Source organism: Babylonia areolata, chromosome 19 (assembly GCF_041734735.1).
Source record: "Babylonia areolata isolate BAREFJ2019XMU chromosome 19, ASM4173473v1, whole genome shotgun sequence".
Classification (NCBI taxonomy): domain Eukaryota; kingdom Metazoa; phylum Mollusca; class Gastropoda; order Neogastropoda; family Buccinidae; genus Babylonia; species Babylonia areolata.
Window position 1 is genome coordinate 32,405,920 of NC_134894.1, and position 21,102 is coordinate 32,427,021.

At 38.1% G+C, this 21,102-nt stretch overlaps 2 protein-coding genes across 4 annotated transcripts in view; one reads left to right on the forward strand and one right to left on the reverse strand.

Annotated features, from left to right (window-relative positions):
- The window catches only part of LOC143293639 (receptor expression-enhancing protein 1-like), a 58,713-nt gene extending 44,003 nt beyond the window's left edge, over positions 1-14,710 (reverse strand). For both annotated transcript variants that reach the window (XM_076604746.1, XM_076604745.1), the window contains exons 1-2: positions 14,576-14,710; positions 2,017-2,089 (exon numbers count right to left, since the gene is read on the reverse strand). In XM_076604746.1, the coding sequence (XP_076460861.1) occupies positions 2,017-2,089; positions 14,576-14,607 (105 nt within the window). In that variant the 5' untranslated portion in view covers positions 14,608-14,710. The remainder of the gene's footprint in view (positions 1-2,016; positions 2,090-14,575) is intronic.
- Positions 14,711-15,206: 496 nt separating this feature from the next.
- Positions 15,207-21,102, forward strand: part of LOC143293640 (uncharacterized) — a 115,871-nt gene continuing 109,975 nt past the window's right edge. For both annotated transcript variants that reach the window (XM_076604747.1, XM_076604748.1), the window contains exon 1: positions 15,207-15,445. In XM_076604747.1, the coding sequence (XP_076460862.1) occupies positions 15,290-15,445 (156 nt within the window). In that variant the 5' untranslated portion in view covers positions 15,207-15,289. The remainder of the gene's footprint in view (positions 15,446-21,102) is intronic.

Below are 21,102 nucleotides of genomic sequence, written 5' to 3' on the forward strand. Positions count from 1 at the left end.
GTCATAATAAAACAACTGCTTATCAACAACAACAAAGTTAACGTAAACACCGCTGTCAATAACAACTGACGAAAACATAAAAGCAACCAAACTTGGTCAATTCATAGTAAAATACAGACTGCAAAGTCTTTCGAGCTCCCGCGGGCAAAGTCGCAAAACGGATCCACGCAAAACCGGAGCCGACCCTAACGTCTACAGATGTGTACGCGCGCCATACGTACACTCAGAGAGTGTAGGTCAAACCTCCCCCCACCCCCGTCCTTTATCGACGTCTGTTTGGAAGCTGTTGTGTACCGTACGTATGTGACTTGGCCTCGAGCCAAGGCACTCACATCTGGGTGGAGCCCCCACACTCCTCACACACAGCCGTCTCACCGTGCGTGTCAGTTGTCAGTGGCTTCTTCCTGACAAGAAGCCCCTCTTAGCCTGAAAGCTCTTTATCAAGTGAAGCCACTCCTTGGCCAGCAGACCCAAAACTAGTTCGTCCCCAGAACTGAAACGGTCTTCCTCTCCACGAACAGATAAAGCCACTACGACACTGACCTGGATAACCTAAACCGTATTGATGCGGGACGGAACAAAGAATATACAACCTGGGAGAGAGAAAGGGGAAGGGGGAGTGTGGGGGTGTGGGGGGTGAGTGGGAGGGGCTAGTGGAGAGGGAGAATCATCTGACATAGCAATCATCATACATGACATCCTGGAGATTTAAAGTGTGTGTGTGTGTGTGTGTGTGTGTGTGTGTGTGTTCTCTTTTTCTGTTCAGTTGAATTATTTGTCTCACACACAACAGTGAACACAAACATGACATACACAAACACATAATGTTTCAAATGCACACACACACACACACATTCAGACACAGAAAAGCCTGTATATTTGTTGCACTATAAGTATAATTTACAAATGATGTGTGTGTGTGTGTGTGTGTGTGTGTGACTTTGTGTGTGTGTGAGCTGCATCCACCTTAGCTAACTAATCAAAGGTTAATTCAAAAATTGGTTGCTGTTTTTTCCACTCTTTTCAATTTTGGCAACACCTGTGAAACAATATTCTCTATATATTCTATTCATGAATGTGCAATTGCTTCCCTTTAAAATGCAAACTGACTGCTATGAGTACAAGTACTATCTTATTTTCAGTTTAATTGCTGACAGACTGATAATGGCAGACAGGACAATGACCACTCCAGAGATAACCCACTCTTAATATTATTGCTCACAAAGACAGCATGAACCTCAGGCTGATATACATCAATTTTTAGTTTCAAGTCCATACTTATCTATATATACCAGACCAGATGAGTAAAGCAGATGTGAATGACATCTAATATTTGTTGTAATATTCCGATATGTTATCATACAATTACATGTATTCTGCCTTAGAACTGATCATGTGGCATTTGTGCATGACGCATATTCTCACCCCAGGGCCTAAACTCTGGACTAAAGACTCACCCTTAAGGTCTTATCAGAGGAGATCTACGAAATCACAACAGTTTGTGGTAATGTGTCAGAAGGAGCACAAACCACACATTTGTCACTCAAATAACAAGTATACATGTACTCACAACTACAGCTATACACATGACAGGCAAATGCACTAACAGGTTGTGTTTGATACATTCCCAACACTGGTTAACAATCTCCTCTTTCTCTTGGTGAATAGTTGTCATACAATTTCCATGTGAATTTAAACTTGGTGCACACAGATACCGAAGTCTCAACAAGCAAGAAGACTGCACCCTGAAGGCACTACCACAAAGTTCTCAACCGTCCCTTGGCCACTTTATCCAAATTATTTATGCAAGACATCTTTATCTGTATATTTTGATATTGTTTTACAGAAGTCTTTTGTTTTAGTGCCAGTAAACAAAACATGATTTCTTCTGATACACTTTAACCCATGGTAATCTGATCTTGAGAAGGAAGCCTTAGAAATAATATGCAATTTTAAAGGAGAACACAGCAATAACCTCACAGTCACAGTCATACACACAACAGTGATAATACTCACATATTCTTTGACGTTCTTGGTCCTGACAGCTTTGTAGGATGCGTAAGCTGGATAGAGAGTGCCAAACAGCAATCTGCACACAGCATACATATACGGAGCTAACCACACCTCAAGGCGAAGGATCAAGTCACGGACCTCACTGCTCAAGCCCATTGTCTGGTCATGTTGATATCACCAAAAAAAAACAACCAATAAAAGACCAAGGGATTTCATGTCTGAAATCATGGTAGAATAACATTTATGTTCTGCCACTGTAGTCCACACAGAACATGCTGCACTCTGCACGGTGCTGAAGATAACGGTCCAAGTCTACGATGGATCACTGTTCTCTTTACCGTTGACATCATTACTCACATTAGTAGTGTCACTCGAAATCATGTTGAACATCCAGCAAAGATTCAGGTACAGAGCGCTGTCTGTAAACAATCACAATACAGATAATCTTATGTTTAATTTCACATTTTCCCATAACCCTTGGTATATGGATTTTATTTATTTATTTATTTTTTGCTATCCCATCATCTGCACTGTTTCAGTGGCATTACTCCCATGCCGCTCATTTAGATCCCACCATTCACAGCCACACCCAGGTTCGTCCATCACAGTTCCAGCTTCAGCAGTCCACAGGGAACCATTGATGTTAGGTCGCCAGAAGGCCACACACCAGAGGAGACCCTGCACTGCTGCTGAGTCACTTCAGTGGTGTTCAGTCGTGCCTGTTCTGGTTCAACATACTTAGGACACCACCTACTTTGCCCCCTACTAATGACAATAATGGCTAAGTCGCTGAGGCAGACTGAGTGAGCGTCCCTCCCAGAGTGGAGACCGCCACCACATCCCTCAAACAACAGCGCCCCATGAATCTGCCGACACTGAAGGGACTCAACCCAAGCACAGAAGTGGAGGGGCATCGAAAATGAGGTCACCATGACAGCAGGGCATGAAAGGCCACAGACTTTAAGGCTGTTTTGTTTATATTGATGATGATAAGGAGGAAGATGACGATGATGATGTTGCTATGGTGGTCCATTTTGGTTTGGGACTGCATGACAAGGCTGTACTCTACGCTTCCTGTCATAATGATACCCCAGCGTTAACCAGGCCCGAGAGACACAGACACTTGCACTGTTGGTCAGGTAGCTGGAGCAACGCACCCAAAGACACAAGCTTGAAGTGGATGACACTCGACTATGTGGTCCCAGTCTCCCCACTTAAGCCCACAGCATACTCAGCTCTGGGTAGGAGACAGCCACAGGCCAAAAAACCCCACCTCTGCTGGGATTCGAACCCGTGTCCTCAAAGCCGTCAGTCCGCAAAATAACCACTTCGCCACGGCGGCTGGTGGTGGTATAAGGATTTTGACAATGCTGTCAAATTAAATGCTTAAAAATTAACTTAGAAAAAAAAACCACGACCAAAACTGATATTCATGTACAAGTGTTTCATATTTTTTGCCTCTGTGTTATGGGTTTTTTTCATTAACACATATGACTGAACTCACATAATCTCAAACAGACACCAATAATATACAGAAAAGGTTGAGAGGGAAGAAATTCTGGGTGCACATTAGTTGTTTTTTTTTTAAAAAAGGAAAGAAAGAAGATAAAACAAATATGTATCTACTGACATTCATAAAACTGTGTATGAGAGGGCTAAACAGCTTATTTCCCAAATCTATTAACAAAACCCACCCTGGATAATGAGCAAACACACACTCACAAACACACTGTGTACACACACACACACTAAGTGACAAACACATGCCTGTGGAAGCAAACTCTTTTTACCACCTTGATAAATGTGCGCACACATGTACGCACACGCGCGCGTGCACACACACACACACACGCACATACACACACACACACACATGGAGAGGAAGCAGAATCTTTTTCTAGAAATTGATTCTGTAACTGAGTAAGTCCACTCTAAACAAACAAGAATACTATGACTTACGAAACCATCTTTTAGAAAAAACAGAGGGAGTGGGACAGACAGAGGGGGTGAGATTGGTGATGAAAAAGTAATTCTTCAAGGTTTACTGGAAAGAACTGTATAAAAGAAAAACATGATTCCCGGACTTTTGATTCACAGGATTCCACAGTCAATGAAATCTGATTCTAATATCATCATTATTCACACACTGAACTTTAGGTAAACCCACTCTTGTCCACTGCGTTAACAAAGTTATTGTATGAAAGCGTGTTATTAGCAGGTGAGACGTGAAGAAAGGGCCTCAGAGAAAGGTGAGAGGTTGGGGGTGAGAGGTTGGTGAGGAGCCATGGGCAAGCCCCGCGTTTAAACACTATCAGAGAAGACGCGTAATCTGAACCTGGAGGACTGATTTATCTCGACCGTGTTGAGGGCAAACATGACCCCCGAGGCCACGAAAGACAGGGCAACCGACTTCAAGTTGTGTGACATAACAGCCACTTAAATCCCCATCTGCCGTGTTCCTTTCGTTCAGGGGCTTGAAAACTCTCCGTTTGGTTGGTGGTTTTAGCTTTCGGTGGAACTTTCGAGCTGACCCGCCGAGCTGACCCGCCGGCGAGGTGAGGTCGCAGAGGATGAAGCCTATTAATACCAAACAGGTTTGTGCTACACTGACCAAGACTACTAGCTGAGCTAAAATGATTAACGACCAGAACTTGGGCATTCCGATCGCCCCTCAGGTCAAGTTGGTCTCGTACTGGGCTCAAAGATGACGAAGGTTAGAAGGGTCAAGCCTTGTTTATCTACAACCTTGAGTCTATTATTTCACCAACTGTGTGGCCTTTCCGTGACTCTTGAACGTTTTGGTCGAAACAACGCTAGCTCAGTTTCCTCTTGGTCAACTAAACCCCGTTCTCTTCTGACATCTGATGTCTGTAAATTTAAAAAGAATGAGGATTTTCACCCCGAACTTTACATTACAACATTAAGATAGGTGTGATCGAGGACCAAAAAAGGAAAAAAGAAAGAAAAAAAAAAAGGGTGGGAGTGAGATGTTTGGGGAAAAGATACTGCACGGTCTCCAGATTATTTTTTCTCCTTTTCTCAGTACAGCTGTTTGTATATAACTTCAAAAAGGCTTTATGGACAAAATACTATAATGTTGCACAGTTATGAAAAAAGAAACAAAAACAAAACAAAACAAGGGACAAAGCCTTCAAGACTCACTTGTGCTTCGCGCTCTACCCAGTAAAGGAATCACGTGGAGAGGAAAAAAAAAGAGATTTAAAAAATCGCTGAAAAGTGCTCTGTATTAAATATGATAGATAAACTTGGGAGAAAAAACAAAAGGCTTGCGAGCGGGATCGAACCACGCACGTTTAGTTTTGATGCAAGCAGACTAATCCCCAAGGCTGCGGCACATCTGACGTCAAATGACTACATTTAAGCAATGTTGACGTTTTCTTCTTCCTGTGATAAATAGATGTGATTGTAATGGATATCATAACGCGGTTTAAATCACGTTTTTTGTGCGTTTTATTACATCTCGATTATTCTTTTTTATTTCGGCGGAAAAGGAGACGTTGTTATCTCCTTCAAACATATCGCAACACATAGTAGATCTATCTCTAGATCTACACAAACCAGTCTATATTGGGCTGAAAGAAACGGGCGATTCAATTTTTCTTTTATGTGACGTTGTTATCTCCTTCAAACACATCGCAACACATAGTAGATCTATCTCTAGATCTGCACAAACCAGTCTACATTGGGCTGAAAGAAACGGGCGATTCAATTTTTCTTTTATGTTCATTCCAGTTAATTCAGTGTCCAATTTAGAATATTTATATGAGTAAACACGTCGATGGTGTAGTTAGTATCACTGTAAGTGTTCTGTCTAGAATTTGTGTTTCTTTCCTTTTAATTGTGAACAAGAAACACGAGGTCATGTCGTCTTCGAAAACAACCCACTTTCTACTTGTTCCAGCCTCGTCGGACAAACACAGTGGAAAGCGGTTTTTAGAAATTTCGGATTTCGGAGCACATCTCAACGAAATAAACCGTTAGTGATTCGATACTATGGCTTTATTAAATTCGGGAAACTTACAACTTGTTACTGACATGACTGAGAAGATTTTTTTCATACCATGTTATATATGCCAATTTTGGTATTGGCAGACAAAGTATTTCCATAGAAAATGGCAATGTTAAAGTTTACCACGGATACACACACACACGCGCGCGCAAGTGAGTCAACAAAAACCATCAGTAAAATCCACGCTTCATATTATCACTTCACTAACAGCTTGAACACTGTGGTTACATAAATAGTAAGTTTAAGAAGAAAAAAAACAGAAACAAACTTTTAATTACAATTTTGCTTGTGTTCTCCTGTATTTAAAAAAACAGTGGTGTTGGCATGTCAAATGTCTGCTCATTCAGATGAGATACATGTACTCAAATATATACTGAATATCTGTCAATCTAGAGGCAATACGGTGGAATACAATGAACATTAGACTATCACTAAAGTCTATCATATTTGATGTATTGTTTATTTTTAAGAAAATGTGAAAAAACGTCTTAAAGACTCATAAAGTCAGAAATTTAAAAACAACAACAACAAACACACACAAAAACAACATTATCAACAACAACAAAGGTACTTTCAAACTTCAGCATCTTTTCACCCATTATCATGTCATAAATTTTTACCCCTAAACTTGACCCTTCAGTATGATTTTTTTGTTTTTAGCACCAAGACCAATCATTCCACCAAAATCACTTTAATTCATATTGAAAGCAAAACCTCATATATATAATATCTATTGTCTAAAAGTTTACATTTCAACCATAAAACTATGTTTGACTGGGGGGTGGGGGTGGGGTGGTGGTGAGGGGGTTTATAACTGTAAGTTTTTGGTTCTGTTTGGGGAGCCCCAGAACCTGCGACATTTTGTTCTTATAAATGTGAAGATTTGTTGTTCATGCGTATACACGAAGGGGCTCTTACACGTACGACTGTTTTAACCCCGCCATTTAGGCAGCCATAGTCTGTTTTCAGGAGGAGGCAGTGGGATGGTATGTGAAGATGATAATGAATGCTACCATGGACTTCCATTTATGTTTTGGGATTACTTGACAAAGCTGTACCTAATATTCTGGCATCAACCCGGCCAGAGAGATACAGACACTTGCAAACATGGTCAAGAAATTTTTGTAACACTCCCAATGATGCATCCGTCAAGTGGTCCCTGTCTTCCAATTAGAAATCATAGCACACTTGACTCTGAGTAGAAGCTGTTAACAGGTAAAAAAACCCAAAATGTAATGCCGGAGACTTGAACCTGAATCCTCCCAGTCATCAGCCTGCAACAATGACCACTTGCCACAGGGGCTAGTTTCTGCTTTCTGAATGGTGACCTTGATCTCTGATCTGTCACTCCGGCCAACAAGTCATTTTATTTTAATACATAAAATGGGTGCATGTAAAGTCCTTGTTTAAAACTATTTATGAACCAATTTTGGTTCCTATTTTTGAGTATTTCATCACATCAAAAGCTGAGAAATGCCAAGTTAAAAGTTTACAAATGATATATGTGCACACAGATAACAGAGGGTGATTGCATAGAATTACCATGCAGACACATGCTAGTCGATAAAAATGTTGGTTGAGATCATGATTTTTTACACAAACCTATCCATATAACTATTTTCCACAAAGATCCCATAAATCACTTATTCAATGGTATTATCTTAAAAAAAAGAAAAAGTTCTGCAATGAATGAAAGATGCTCCAATTCTGCACGAAGAAAACCTTTCTACACTGTCACAGAATAATACAGAAGTATGGTGACAATGAATAAGAAAACCTTCTTTCTACACTGTCACAGAATAATACAGAAGTATGGTGACAATGAACAATTCATTTTTTAAGTATTTCTTCGTGTTGACAGTACGACGGATCCCGTGTACGTGTCTCTCTCAGTTCCACCAGAACAGCACAATGCATCTGTACGTACGCAAGTGTTCAGATAGACCTGACTTGTCTTTGCTGCCTCGTGCCGATCTACGGCCCTGCAGGTGCTGAACTTGAAGACAAGCCAGGCCAGGAGTCGGTGAATGCTTGCGCTAATGCCCACAGGAATACATGTACTTCGTCCGTTAACACCACACAGAACAGCCAACCGAAACCCGTACACCCCACGATCCCGGTTCTTGGCACGCACGTGAAAAAAACTTCAAAAGTAGGTCAACGAAAGGCAGGCGTGGAGTCAGCCCTTACACGATTTCCGAGTGAACGAAAAGAAGGCCCCATGTTACCAGCTTCCTCAACTTCGTTGCAGCCCCCCTCCTGTAAACTTCAAAAGCTCTGACAATCTCTGCTACTTCCCTGCTCCTGTTTCGGCAGACACACACTCGCAGCTGTACCGTGTTCTGTCGACTCCCCTACACCCCCTCCCCCAACAGAGCTTCTCCACCCAAATGCAAGTTCGCTGCCATGGCAACTGAGTAAGTTGGCAGACAGGTGATACTGACTCGACTGACGGAAGATGGTGAAAACGACGTCAGCAATGCCTGTACTGTGTACATATATACCTGCTATATGCCCACTTGTACATGTAATGTGTATGCAGCTACTACAGTAGCAAGTTGCCAAGATACATGACACCGAAAAGAAAGAAAACGTACTTTGAGAAACTTCAGAAAGAGACCTAGTTGTGGAAGAAGAAAAAAACAAGAACACCCCCCCCCCCCCCCCCCAAAAAAAGGAAAACAAAACAAGAAAATAAACCACACTGTATAGCATAATATTGGAGATGGTTCAATGTAACTCCTTTTTCACACTATATAAAATTTTATTTTCAATAATAAATATAACAAAATGATGTGCATTTACTTTTAACGCTTTTATGTCTGACAATGTAATCAAACCAAAAATGTACGATGAAAAACTGTTTCCCAAATGCATACAGGCAGTATGTACTCAGTGAACACATCTCTCCCTTTAATTTACTTCTTTCTAAAGTCTCTTTCTTCTTATTTAAAAAAAAAAAAAATCTAATAGCATAACAAGAACAAAGAAAATTGTATCAATCTAAATTTCCCAAGGTGCAACTGATATTAGTTTTACGAGTTTACTGTCCTCATTATGTGTGTGTGTGTGTGTGCGTGTTTTCATACACTTGTCTTCAAAGGGAAAACAGAATCAGGGAAACCAGTTCATGCAAGTCTGCATTTATCATTGTGTGTACTTGTAGTAGATCATAGATGTATACACAATAACGTATAGAATAGAATTCAGAAGTATGGAGGGGAGGATAGAAGTGAGGAGTGAAGAAGGGGAGGAGGTTCCTATGGGGTAGGCTTTATGGCCACTGGGAGGTCAGGGCATGTTCTACATACATATGCAAAATAAAAAACCCGTAAATCTTTTTATCCATGACCTTGAACTTCATTGGAGTCCATGCTATCTGATCAATCAATGTGTATGTCTAATGGAGAATGGCTTCAATGTCAGTTCTGACATGCTAGTGCTATGTGTGACCTTGACCTCCAACATCAGTACTGTTCTGTGTTCATGCTCTCAATCACTGTCCCAATTCTCATGGGTACTTTGAACTTTGATGTTAAGTTGATGATGTTTCATTACAGATGTGTTCTATCTTGCTAATAAACAAATGCTTAACCTCAACAGTACACTTTATTATGTAATTCTTTGAAAAGAGAAGCATGTTATTTTTAACAAAATGATGTGTGCATGTGTGTGTGTGTGTGTGTGTGTGTGTGTGTGTTCACTTTCAGTTTCACCAAATTTCTGCATTGTCAGTTTGAATAAGAGACATGATCTTGAACTATTGAAGTTTTCCCCGATTTCCGTCCATTTCTGGACTATCACCAGTATCGAAATTGCCAGTTACGTTTGATTTCTGAAAGTTACACTCGATTTATGAACTATCATTTAGAGCAGGAGTTGCCAGTTATCCTTGATTTATGATCTATCATTTGAAGCAGGAGCAGCCAGTTACCCCCCATTTCTAAACTATCATTTGAAGCAGGAACTGCCAATTACCTTGAATTTCTGAACTGGAGGAAGATGTCAGAATGGTTAAGTTGCATATCTGCCAAAACAGTGTCCATGAGGGTCCGGGTTTAAATCCTGTTTTTGCCCTTTCTACCCTGTTTGACTGGGAAATCAAACTGAGCATCTAGTCTTTCTGATTAGACAATAAATCAAGGTCCTGAATTGTGTGCAGCAAACATTTGGTGCACTGAAAATGAACCCATGGCAACAAAAGTGTTGTCCTCTGGCAAAATTCTGTACAAGAAATCCACTCTGATAGACCACAAATGTCAAAAAGCATGCACTCATGGCCTGACAAGCCTGCTGAGTTATGCTGCTGTCAGGAATCAGCCTAGCAGATATGGTGTAGCGCATATTGATTTGTCTGAATGCTGTGACGCCTTCTTGAGAAACTGAAACACAAACTTCTGAACTATCATTTGGAACAGGAGCTGCTAGTTACCCTCCATTTCCTATCTATAATTTGGAGCAGAAATTGCCACTGTGACCATCCTCTTCTGAACCATCACTTGGAGCAGCACCTTTCAGTTCCCCTTCATTTCTTAATTGTCATCTGGATCAGTTTTCATAACCGGTAATTTCCCTCCTGTTCTGGAGTTCAGTCAGCTGGTGGTCTTAATAACTCCCTCCCAAAGTGACTTGCACACGACATACACACCACATGTCATGTATACATAGACATAGACTGTGTACATGAACATGAATGACACTAACTGATGAATGCAAACTTGCTGGGAAAAATATGTATAACATAACTCATTAACTGTTAATAAGGTATTGGTATGCAATATATACAATGCTTGCCCCCTCCTCCCCCTTATTGTGTGTCTTAGCCCTATTTCTGTGCTTGTGGGTATGGGCGGATGCATGTTGATCACATGCTAATACTGACCTGTGCTAAACATAATTCATCATGGTATACACTATATGATAATGAACAACTACGCTGGCAGTTAATGGATGGCCAGTCACATGTAGAACTTTCTAAATGACAATAGGTTGGCATTCACAATACATGTTTCACCAAGTGCTGACATTGTCATCTCCAACACTGCCAGAATTAATGTACCATCAGTCTGATCAGCCATGCTAGCACAGAAATGCAAAAAAAAAAAAAATCATTCGAGTAGATTACAGCTGCAAGCAGATACCATAATTGCTAAAGAACAAGCTGTATTCCACAAAGGCAGAAGTACCACTGAACAGATCTTGAACCTGTATACCCTTTGCACTAAACACCTTTAACACAAGACAGAATTCAACCACATCTTCATTGAAATCAAGAAAGCAATTGACAGTCTGGCAGCAAACTCAATGGGCCACAGTAAAATATTTTAAAAAAAAAACAAGAGGCAAAACCTTCACGACTCACTTGTGCTTCATGCTTTATCCAGGAAAGGAATCATGTGGAGAAAAAAAGTGATAAAAAACTGTTTAAAAGTGTTCTGTATAATGTATTCATTAAATATGATAGGAAAAAAAAACAAGCTTGGAAGAAAAAAAGAAAAAAAGGCATGCGAGTGGGATCAAACCTTGCATGTTCAGTTCTGAAGCAAGGTGACTAATCCCCACTGCTGCAGCGCATCTGACGTCACATGCCTAAATTTAGTATCTAAAGCAATGTTGTCGTTTTCTTCTTCATGGGAAAAATAAACGTCATTGTATTGGACGTAATAACACCGTCCAAAGCATGTTTTTTGTGTGTTTAATTTTAGTATATATCTAGATTTTTCTTTTATTTCAGCGGTAAAGGAGACATTGCCATCACTTCAAGCACATCACAACACAAGGTAGATCTCTAGATCTGCATGAACCAGTCTACAATGGGCTGAGAGAACGACTGATTTAATTTTTCATTTATGTTCATTCCAGTTAATACAGTGTCCACTTTAAAATATTTGTGTGCAGTAAACACATCGATGGTGTAGTTAGAGTATCATTGTATGTGTTCTGTCCAGAATTTGTATTTCGGAACGAATCTCAATGAAATAATCCTTTGATGATCTGGAAATACAGCTTAATTCGGGAGACTTACGAGCTTTTATTGGTATGACTGTGAAGATTTTTTTCATACCATGTTTAAGCCAAATTTGGTATTGGCAAAGTATTTCCACAGAAAATGGCAATGTTAATTAAAGTTTACCACGGACATACACACACACACACACACACAGAACCAAACACCGGCTTATAACACCGACTCACTTTGTTTTCACATGTGAGTCAAAAACTAACAGTAACACTTGGCAAAAGCTTATCAACACCATTCAGCAACCATACTCCAAAGCGAATGTGGAACTCACACAGAGTGCCACTGAAGAGTGGTTCCATACTTCAGCTGGAGTCCACCAGGACTGCCTTCTGTCTCCTAAGCTTTTCAACAAATTTCTGGAACCCATCAAGACTGATGTGCTTGATGATCATGTCAGCATAATGAGAACTGGGGAGAGAACCATCTTGAACTGTCACTTTGCAGACGCTTGACAGGCAGTGAGCAAGAACTTACCCAGCTTGTGAAAAAAAATAGATGAAGCATCAAGATATGGCATGCACTGATGGAAATTAGCGCTGAAAAGACCAAGTTGATAGCCAGCCACACCACCACCATCATTGCTGATATAATTGTCCAGGGACAGAAGTTAGGAACTGTCTACCAGTTCACCTACTAGTACCTGGAATCCAGCATCAGCAATGAAGGATCCAAACCAGAAATGCTCTTGGGTAAACGACAAAATGATCAACACTGTCCAGACTGAAACCAATATGGAAGGACAGGAACATCTAGAGCTATAAGATGAAAGTGAAACACAAGATGAAGCTCCTATGTGCACTGGCATAATCATCGTCCTGTATGCATGTGAGACATTTGACCCTCAGGGCGGATACGGTAAAAAAAAAAATTAAAAAAAAAAAAAAAAAAATCAAGCCACAGAAATGAGGCTCTATCAGAAGATACTGAACAGTTCTCTACTTATTACATCACCAATGAAAAAGTATGCCAAACCATCAAGCAGCATATTGGACCATATCAAGATCTGCTGATGGTATGGCCAGATTTCAAGTTTGAATCAATTCAATAAATGGCCTTGCTAAAATCCTCTGAGGAACTATTCAGGGAAAAGAGATGTAGGGGAAGAAAGAAAAAATCATGGACTGAAAACATTGCAGAATGGTCAGGAAAACCAAATACAAAGACCCAGCTTTGATTCACAAACAAAACAGGTCTGGAGGAATCAGGTGAACATTTCTGTGTGGCACCCAAATGAGGGAGAAGAAGAAGAAATGATCATCATGACATATCTTCACCACAGATCATTCATCACTTCATTTTTCGGCCCCCACCACTGGCACAGTCTTTGAATTGGAAAAAACCTTTAAGAGAATGAGAGACAAATAACTTAGTTGACCAAAAATCCAGACCACTCCATTAAAAATGTATAATAAAATCATGAACATATAATATACAAAGCTACTGTGGTCATGACAACGATCAAAAGATCATTCAACAATACTGATGTGATACATAATTCAACAATGCTGACATGGTAAACAATTGAACTCAGTAAAGTTTCAGTTTCAGTAGCTCAAGAAAGCGTCACTGCGTTCGGACAAATCCATATATGTTACACCACATCTGCCAAGCAGATGCCTGACCAGCAGAATAAACCCAATGCGCTTCGTCAGGCCTTGAGAGAAAAGTAATGACATCATTCAATGGCACCTAAAAAGTAAAATAAAACTGCAGTTCTCTGCAATGAAAACCATCCACAGCCATATCTGGGTTGCTGATTCAAGGGCCAATAATCAACAACATGCTCAACCCACTTTATATCTTATCTTGCTCTTCTTAATTTATCGAGTGAAACAGAGTCTCTGAGAACAATCAAATTATAATTCTAGTAAATAACTGTGCAAATTGAGAAACATTTTCCTTGATGTATAATTCCTTTAAAAGATTAATATATTTAATCTGCTTCTGCTAAGATGCATGGAATTTAGGCAGGGTTTTTGCTGTTATTGTTGCTTTTGCTGGTAAAATGTATTCTATGAAGTTAATGAACTAAAGAAAACTAAACAGTTGACCTCATCATGAAAGAAAATTAAAAATAATTGTGTAAGGTTACCGTTTCACTTGGATTGGCTGGGTTATACATATTTTGACAAGCTTTCACTTTGATGAACATAATATGACGATGAAGAATCACTATACTTTAGTTATTTTTGTTTTCTCAAGGAGATGGTCTTCTGATCATTGTATGTGTGACAAAATTAATATATTACAAAATGGCACTGAAAAAATCTGTTGAACTAGTTTCCCACCTAAGTACATTTGCAATGCAACTCATCGCTTGCCATGCGTTTAAATTGCAGAAATACATACACACACGTGCTGATGAAAAGCAATCATCAGATCTGCCAAGATGATCGATGTCTGAAACCAAATCTTTATGATTAAGTCTTGTCATGATTTCCTCAACTCGAGGCTATTCACAAATCATGATGAAAACCTCAAAAATAGGCATACTACAAAAATATACTTACATAACTAGTCGTGATATAATTGCAGAAACCATTTCTGAATGTGAATATCAGTTAACTGGTGAAATCAACAGTCGAAAAAAGGATAATCCAACATTTTTTAAACAAACATCAGCTGTCGACGATAGAGGCAGCCATTGTTCTGACGTCACATATGTGTCATGTGACCAAAACAAGAGAGCTGGCGATTCATGTCCCGGCAAAAAAAGTCTCATTTTACCTGAAAATTAATGTTAAACAAAAAAACCATGATTAAAAAACTCAATTTATGTTCGATGGTACTAAAATGAATGAAAGTTAAACATAAAAGTGTGCATTATTGAGCAAGCAGTTCAGTTGCTTGGTGTGCATGTTTTGCATGCCACAACTTAGTTTTTTCACTTTTGAAACTGACACAATATCTGTAGGCTAATAATTGTGTTTGAAATAGTAATTTTTAACCAAATAATATTTTCTGGTGAGGAAACATATAATTAATGTAAAAACATTCATATTACTGGACATAAGAACTGAAACAATGCAGAACTACTTTTGTGCCCGCGTAGGAACAAATCAATGACGACCTTATGACCTACCAGTGTCAAATGAATGCTGAACCCGTCTTCTTCCTCCACCGTAATCGTGCTAAAGCGAGAGAGACATTCCAGGGAAACCTTGTCTGTGGTTTTTACGGAGTAATTCTCGCCCTGGCTTCAACATGGATACTTGAAATCAACAATGGCATACAAGAGTAGAGAAGAAATTGTTGGCAAACGGTTTCTATCTGTTAGAAGCCCGTTAAAGCCAAAAATAAATAGAATTTCTGAGTGGGATTGGAGATCAGGAGTCGTACGTGCTGTTTCGAACAGGGACCAAACAAGCTTTGACTTTTCGGTACGTTTTTGATATTTTTCTCTTTGTTTTAAGCGCTTGAATTTAAGTTGATAGCAAATTTATGCACATGTTCGTTAGCCGTTATTTATTTCGTTAAAACGAAATGGTCTCGTAGTTAACAGCTGTGTTGTGTTTACGTCATCCTTTTTTGCATGCTGGCAGAAACGTGGTCAGACGGAATCGGGAATGCATTCTTATTCATTCATAATTGTTATTTTTAAAAATCTCTTTTATAACATTTAAGTTGTAAAAAGACATAAGAAACGTTTTTTGTATGTATGAAATTATTTTAAGATTTTGTTGTCACAAATTATGTTGTCCGCTTCGAGTTCTTTGACTGTTTTGAACGGATCACTTATTAAACGAAAGTGGCGACTGATCTCATGATGCAAGACTCCTGTGTAGGCATTTGTTACTCTGCAGAAGATTTTGTGTGTGTTTTGTTTTGATTGAAGCTTAAACCAGTACGCTGTATAAATGAATAAATGAATGAATAAATGCAAAGGACAGTAAGAAGCTGTTCACACACAAGAACTTTTTACAGCGAATATTCCTAGTGCAGAACAGTGAAATTTATCATCTGGTGGTGATATTCTTGTAGTTTTAGACGCACTGTTTCAACAGAATTTACTTATGCTGTTTTTCAACAACAACAAAAATTGTTTAAAAACAACAACAATGCAGCAGTGAAAAACACCAACATCAACACTGGGTTGTGTTAATTTTTTAGTACAAATGACAAAATGTATTTATTTATTTTTTATTTTGTTTTTCTTTTCTTTTTTTTTTTGTTCTGTTTTCTTCTCACAACTGTCAAGCAGCTTATATCAATACATAACATTAGAAAAATAACATACTTATAGAAGTGTAATATTGTAACATACTTATAAAAGTGTAATATTGTGGTCTCCTAAATTTGGGAGAGCATCATCATGAGTGCTTTTCATTTTGACATTATATTATTTTAAGAGAAAGAATTGTTACTAGTATGAGTGCTTCCTATGTCAGTTGACAAAAGTGACTTAGTTTACAAAAGTTATAATGATTTTTCAGTGATTGTAAATGAATAAGGCTGCAGAAATAGATGTGTAATTCATATTCAGTTTATGGAACTTTAGTTTGTTTCTTCCATTGTGTTTCTGCTGTTGACAGATTAGCTCAGTATCTAGACATCATTCTTCTTTACAAATTATAAATTATGAAGTAACAACTAACACTATACCATTATCACTTCTTCATTCTAGTTCTGCTGTGAATACTTTACCACTAAACTTGTTAAAAACCTTCTCCTTCCTGCTGTTCTTCTGTTAGCCATGATCTCATTAGCAAAGATTGAAGAAGAAATTAATCCTGTTATATAATTTGTGACAATCCTGTGTTTAGAAGTTCTTTTCAGTCTTTGTTTTGCATAATTTATTATTGTTAATTACATATGAAACTAAGACAGACATGAGAGAGAAAAAATGTTGTGCCCAGGATTTGTCTGTTCAAAATATTTGATTTAAAAAAATATTTTTTAAGTTTATGGTTGTATGTCATGTTTAATCATCTAGTAGTAGTACTTATAGTAAAAACATAATTTGTACTGCAGATTGTTTAGAAAAATCAATTTGAATCGAATTCAAAGTTTCTTTAGCCTTTGAATTGTCCATTTGAGTGCATATGTGTTGTTTTTGAAGCCAGCATATGAAACTCTTAAAACACATGAAGTGAAACTTGACAGTAAATTTGTAATTTGTAACAGGAGAATGATAATTGTTGATAAAAGTATTAGAGAACATTTTCAAACACTAAAACATGTGATTAAAATGGTTCACATTAAAAATTTTCATACTTGAGTTGTACTACTTTTCAATTCATGCTGAAACTTGAAAGTCATGTCCTTCTTTATGTTGATATATTGAAAATGATATGAGTAATCTGTGTACCGTTCCTGACCACGGCAAAATATATATATTCAAATATTGTAATTTATATAGTTGAAATAAGGCTGACTTATGAGATGGCATAGCATAATTTGCTGGATCATCTTTAGTGCAGCATCACACAGAAAGAACAAGGTGCTCTGATTTTTAAAGATGTTGACAAATTGAACAGTTCAACAACCTGGCAGATGATCGTGTATTAGAACCCCAAATCACCTCCATCATGATCATATTGTGCTTGAAATTCACCATTTCATATTTCATTTTGATGGTTTGAAGTCTCCATATTATTGCCCTTGTGTTTTATCTCCTTTCATCCCAAATTCATTGTCAATTGACCTATTTGACCTGTTTCCTTGTGTTTCAGTCAAAAGTTTTAGAAAAAAAAAATGAAGTATCTTAGTATGTGAATTCTGTTTTAGTAGTGCTGGCTGGTTTGCATTGGTGCAAAACCTTTGAAAGTACAGTGATAACTTCTAAACATGTCTTTGGTTTTGTTTGGGGACTTGAAGCTAAGACTAGTAAGAGAAATGTTTCAGTGTTTGTAATTTTTTCTCATGTCACTGATAATTATTCAACAGACTTGTAAGGCTGTATCAATCATTACTTTCAAGAATAATTGTAACACCACAGTTACACAGTCTCTGTTTGTTGTCACATTGTTACATTGTAAGTTCTGTCAGTTACAAAAGAAGAAGAAGAAAAGATTACTGTCTTATGACTTGCCTAGTACAAGATGTTACTAAATAACTCATACTATGCAGATATTGTGTGTGTGTGTGTGTGTGTGCGTGTGTGTGATTTGTGACCTGTGTGTGTGTTTTGTGACCTGTGTGTCTGCGTGTATGTACAAGAATGCACTTGAAGTATTTGAAGTTGAATTTGAGAGAGTGAGTAGGTAAAAGGGAGAAAATTAAATATTGCAATGTTGAAGTTTGAACTGTGCAACTAGAATAGGTTCAAGAAACTATGGAAGTAGAGTGATGATGACCCTTAAACTTTTGAAAATAAGGGCTGCAATAAAAAGAAGTTAAATGCCCCTTAGATTGTGCAAAAACTATAGAAAAGCTTGATTCAACCTTTGAAGTTGAATGTTAAACTGGAAGCCCTGGTGTATTCTTTTTCTTCTAAATGCCAAATGCTGTCAGTTTCAGTCACAGACAGTCATAAGCACTTCAGAAAATGGTTGTTGATATCATTACTATGCTCAGAATAACACTGATATTTCACAGATATCTTGCTCAATCATACTCTGATACTACTTTTTTTGGAGAGGGGGTGAGGGGGTATGAACTGTGTTTGTGGCCTTTGTTGATCTGTCATATTTGTGGAAATAGAATGTTGTTATGTTAAATATATACTCAGAATGGAATGTTATGTTAGTCATATATATTTATACAATACATATTTTAATACCCAGTTTACGTAAAATCAATGGGGAATACCCTTCTGTTTGATCTGATGAATTAGACTCTCCATCTTCCTAGCATAGTGTATAGATAACATCTTGCAAGTCCTCTCAGAAAACCCAGTACTTATTCAGTACTGATTGCTTTCACACTCAGTGCTGGAAGTGCTGTGAAATTAATGCTTTTTGTGAATGTGAAGTTGATCACTGCGTCAGTATGCAGTTTCTGATTTATTTCTATCATCATATATTCTTATAATGTTACATAGTTGTTATAGATCAGTTCAGTCTTCAAAAAACTGCTCCAAACGTTCTCTATATAATTTATTATTATTTATTGTTACAATGGATTTTAGTGACCAAAAAAGATTTTGGGTGTATGCATGTTAGATAAATGTTTTGATGAATGTTATAGAAAGTGCACATATGACACCATTAACAATGAGCAGTTAGTACATGTATGTGTGTATTAGCAATTTTTGTTTGATAAGAGGGTCAGAGAGACCAATGACACTAACACATGCTGGTCTGTCTACAGGTCCATTTATTTCCAGCAATTTTTCATAAACCTCTGGCCTAGGGTACAACTACAACTAGGCTGAGAGGATATGATTAAAATTCATCCAGCATTTTGTGCAGTCAAAATGATTTGACAGTGCTTTTGTGCTTAAATAAGTTGAAAGTGACAAGTCAGTAGTCTAACAATTGACATACACTTGAAACAGAGATGCACTGCATGAAGTTTTCAAAACTGACCTTTCCAGGTGACCTTGACAAAAGGTCACAGCAGTAATTTGGTCTTACTTTGTGGACAGTGATTTCTGGTGCATAACTAAAGCCAAAGGTCACACAGCAGGGATACATATTAACAATTATATGTTTGGTCTTGCAGGGACATTGACTCATGGCACGTTTTCTGCCTCATTTTGTGGTTAATGGGTTGTGGAATATCAAAACCTGTTGGAAATGATTCAGTATTTCAACCTTCAGCACACTTGGTGTTTATGAAAAGTAGGAATGATTTTCACATATTTGTTCAGACTGTTTTGAACTATTTGAACAGTTTTATTGGATTGAAAAAGAAGATGAAGATATCATATGGATGTAATTCTCACTGATATAATGAATTAGGGGATTTGGTGATTGATCTGTCAGAAAATTTAAGCAGAGGTTGGAATCATTGGGGGGCATTATGTCTGGACATTCCTATTCTGTTGAAATGTCTACTGTTTTGTAATCTGGCTCAGTGCGCACACACACACACACACACACACACATTATATGTATACACATAGATCAATACAAAGTTTTCCAAAAATGTCTAGCCACAGAAGAAACAAAACAAATTTCATGCCACATCAGTGTTGTATTAATTTACAAAGACCTAGACAGTACATTAGGTGTTTGTATGTGTTACCACTGTAATCAGCTGAACACTGTAATCAGCTGACACTGTGACAGCTAATGTAGACCTTCAGTAGAGTAGTATTACTTAATAAGTCTTAATTCTTGTGCATCTAGCAGCCCAGGTCAGTCCCCATGGGCATGATACATTCAACACACACACACACACACACACACACACACACAGAGAGAGAGAGAGAGAGAGATATGTAGGTAGATACATAAATTGTATTTAGTATAATTTGTATTTCTCCTTTTCGTCAAACAGATTTCTCTGTGTGAAATTTGGCTGCTCTCCCCAGGGAGAGAGTGTATCATTACACTGAGAGTGCAAGACACACACACACACACACACACACACACACACACACACACACACACACACACAGATATATATATGGTTTATAGAGGTAGATAGATATATAGATAGATAGTCACCCAACAACAAAGAATAAATAATGATATAATTATGATAAAAATCCATGCATGTTCTGGATATTGCTCTGCTTCTTTCACAAAGAATATTTTTTTGGGGGTGTCTTGATATCATACACACACACACACACACACACACACACACACACACACACACACACACACACACATACATACATTGATACTAATGTACATACATGTAATGATGTATATTTACCCCACACACAGTGCCCTGTGATTGTCCTGTCCGCCACAAAAATCAACTATAGTATGCTAAGAAGTGAGCCTGAAATCAAATCAGTATCATCAGCTAAAGCTGTGCGTGTGATTTATTTATAATTTGTTTTTGGTAATTGTTTTGGGGGGTGGGAGTGGTAGAAAGTAACAGATGAAATTGGTTTTTAAATCTACAATATGTGCATTAAGTTTCACAGATAATGAAACACTCCAGTCCTCATGCTCAAACATACGTGTGTACCCACTTT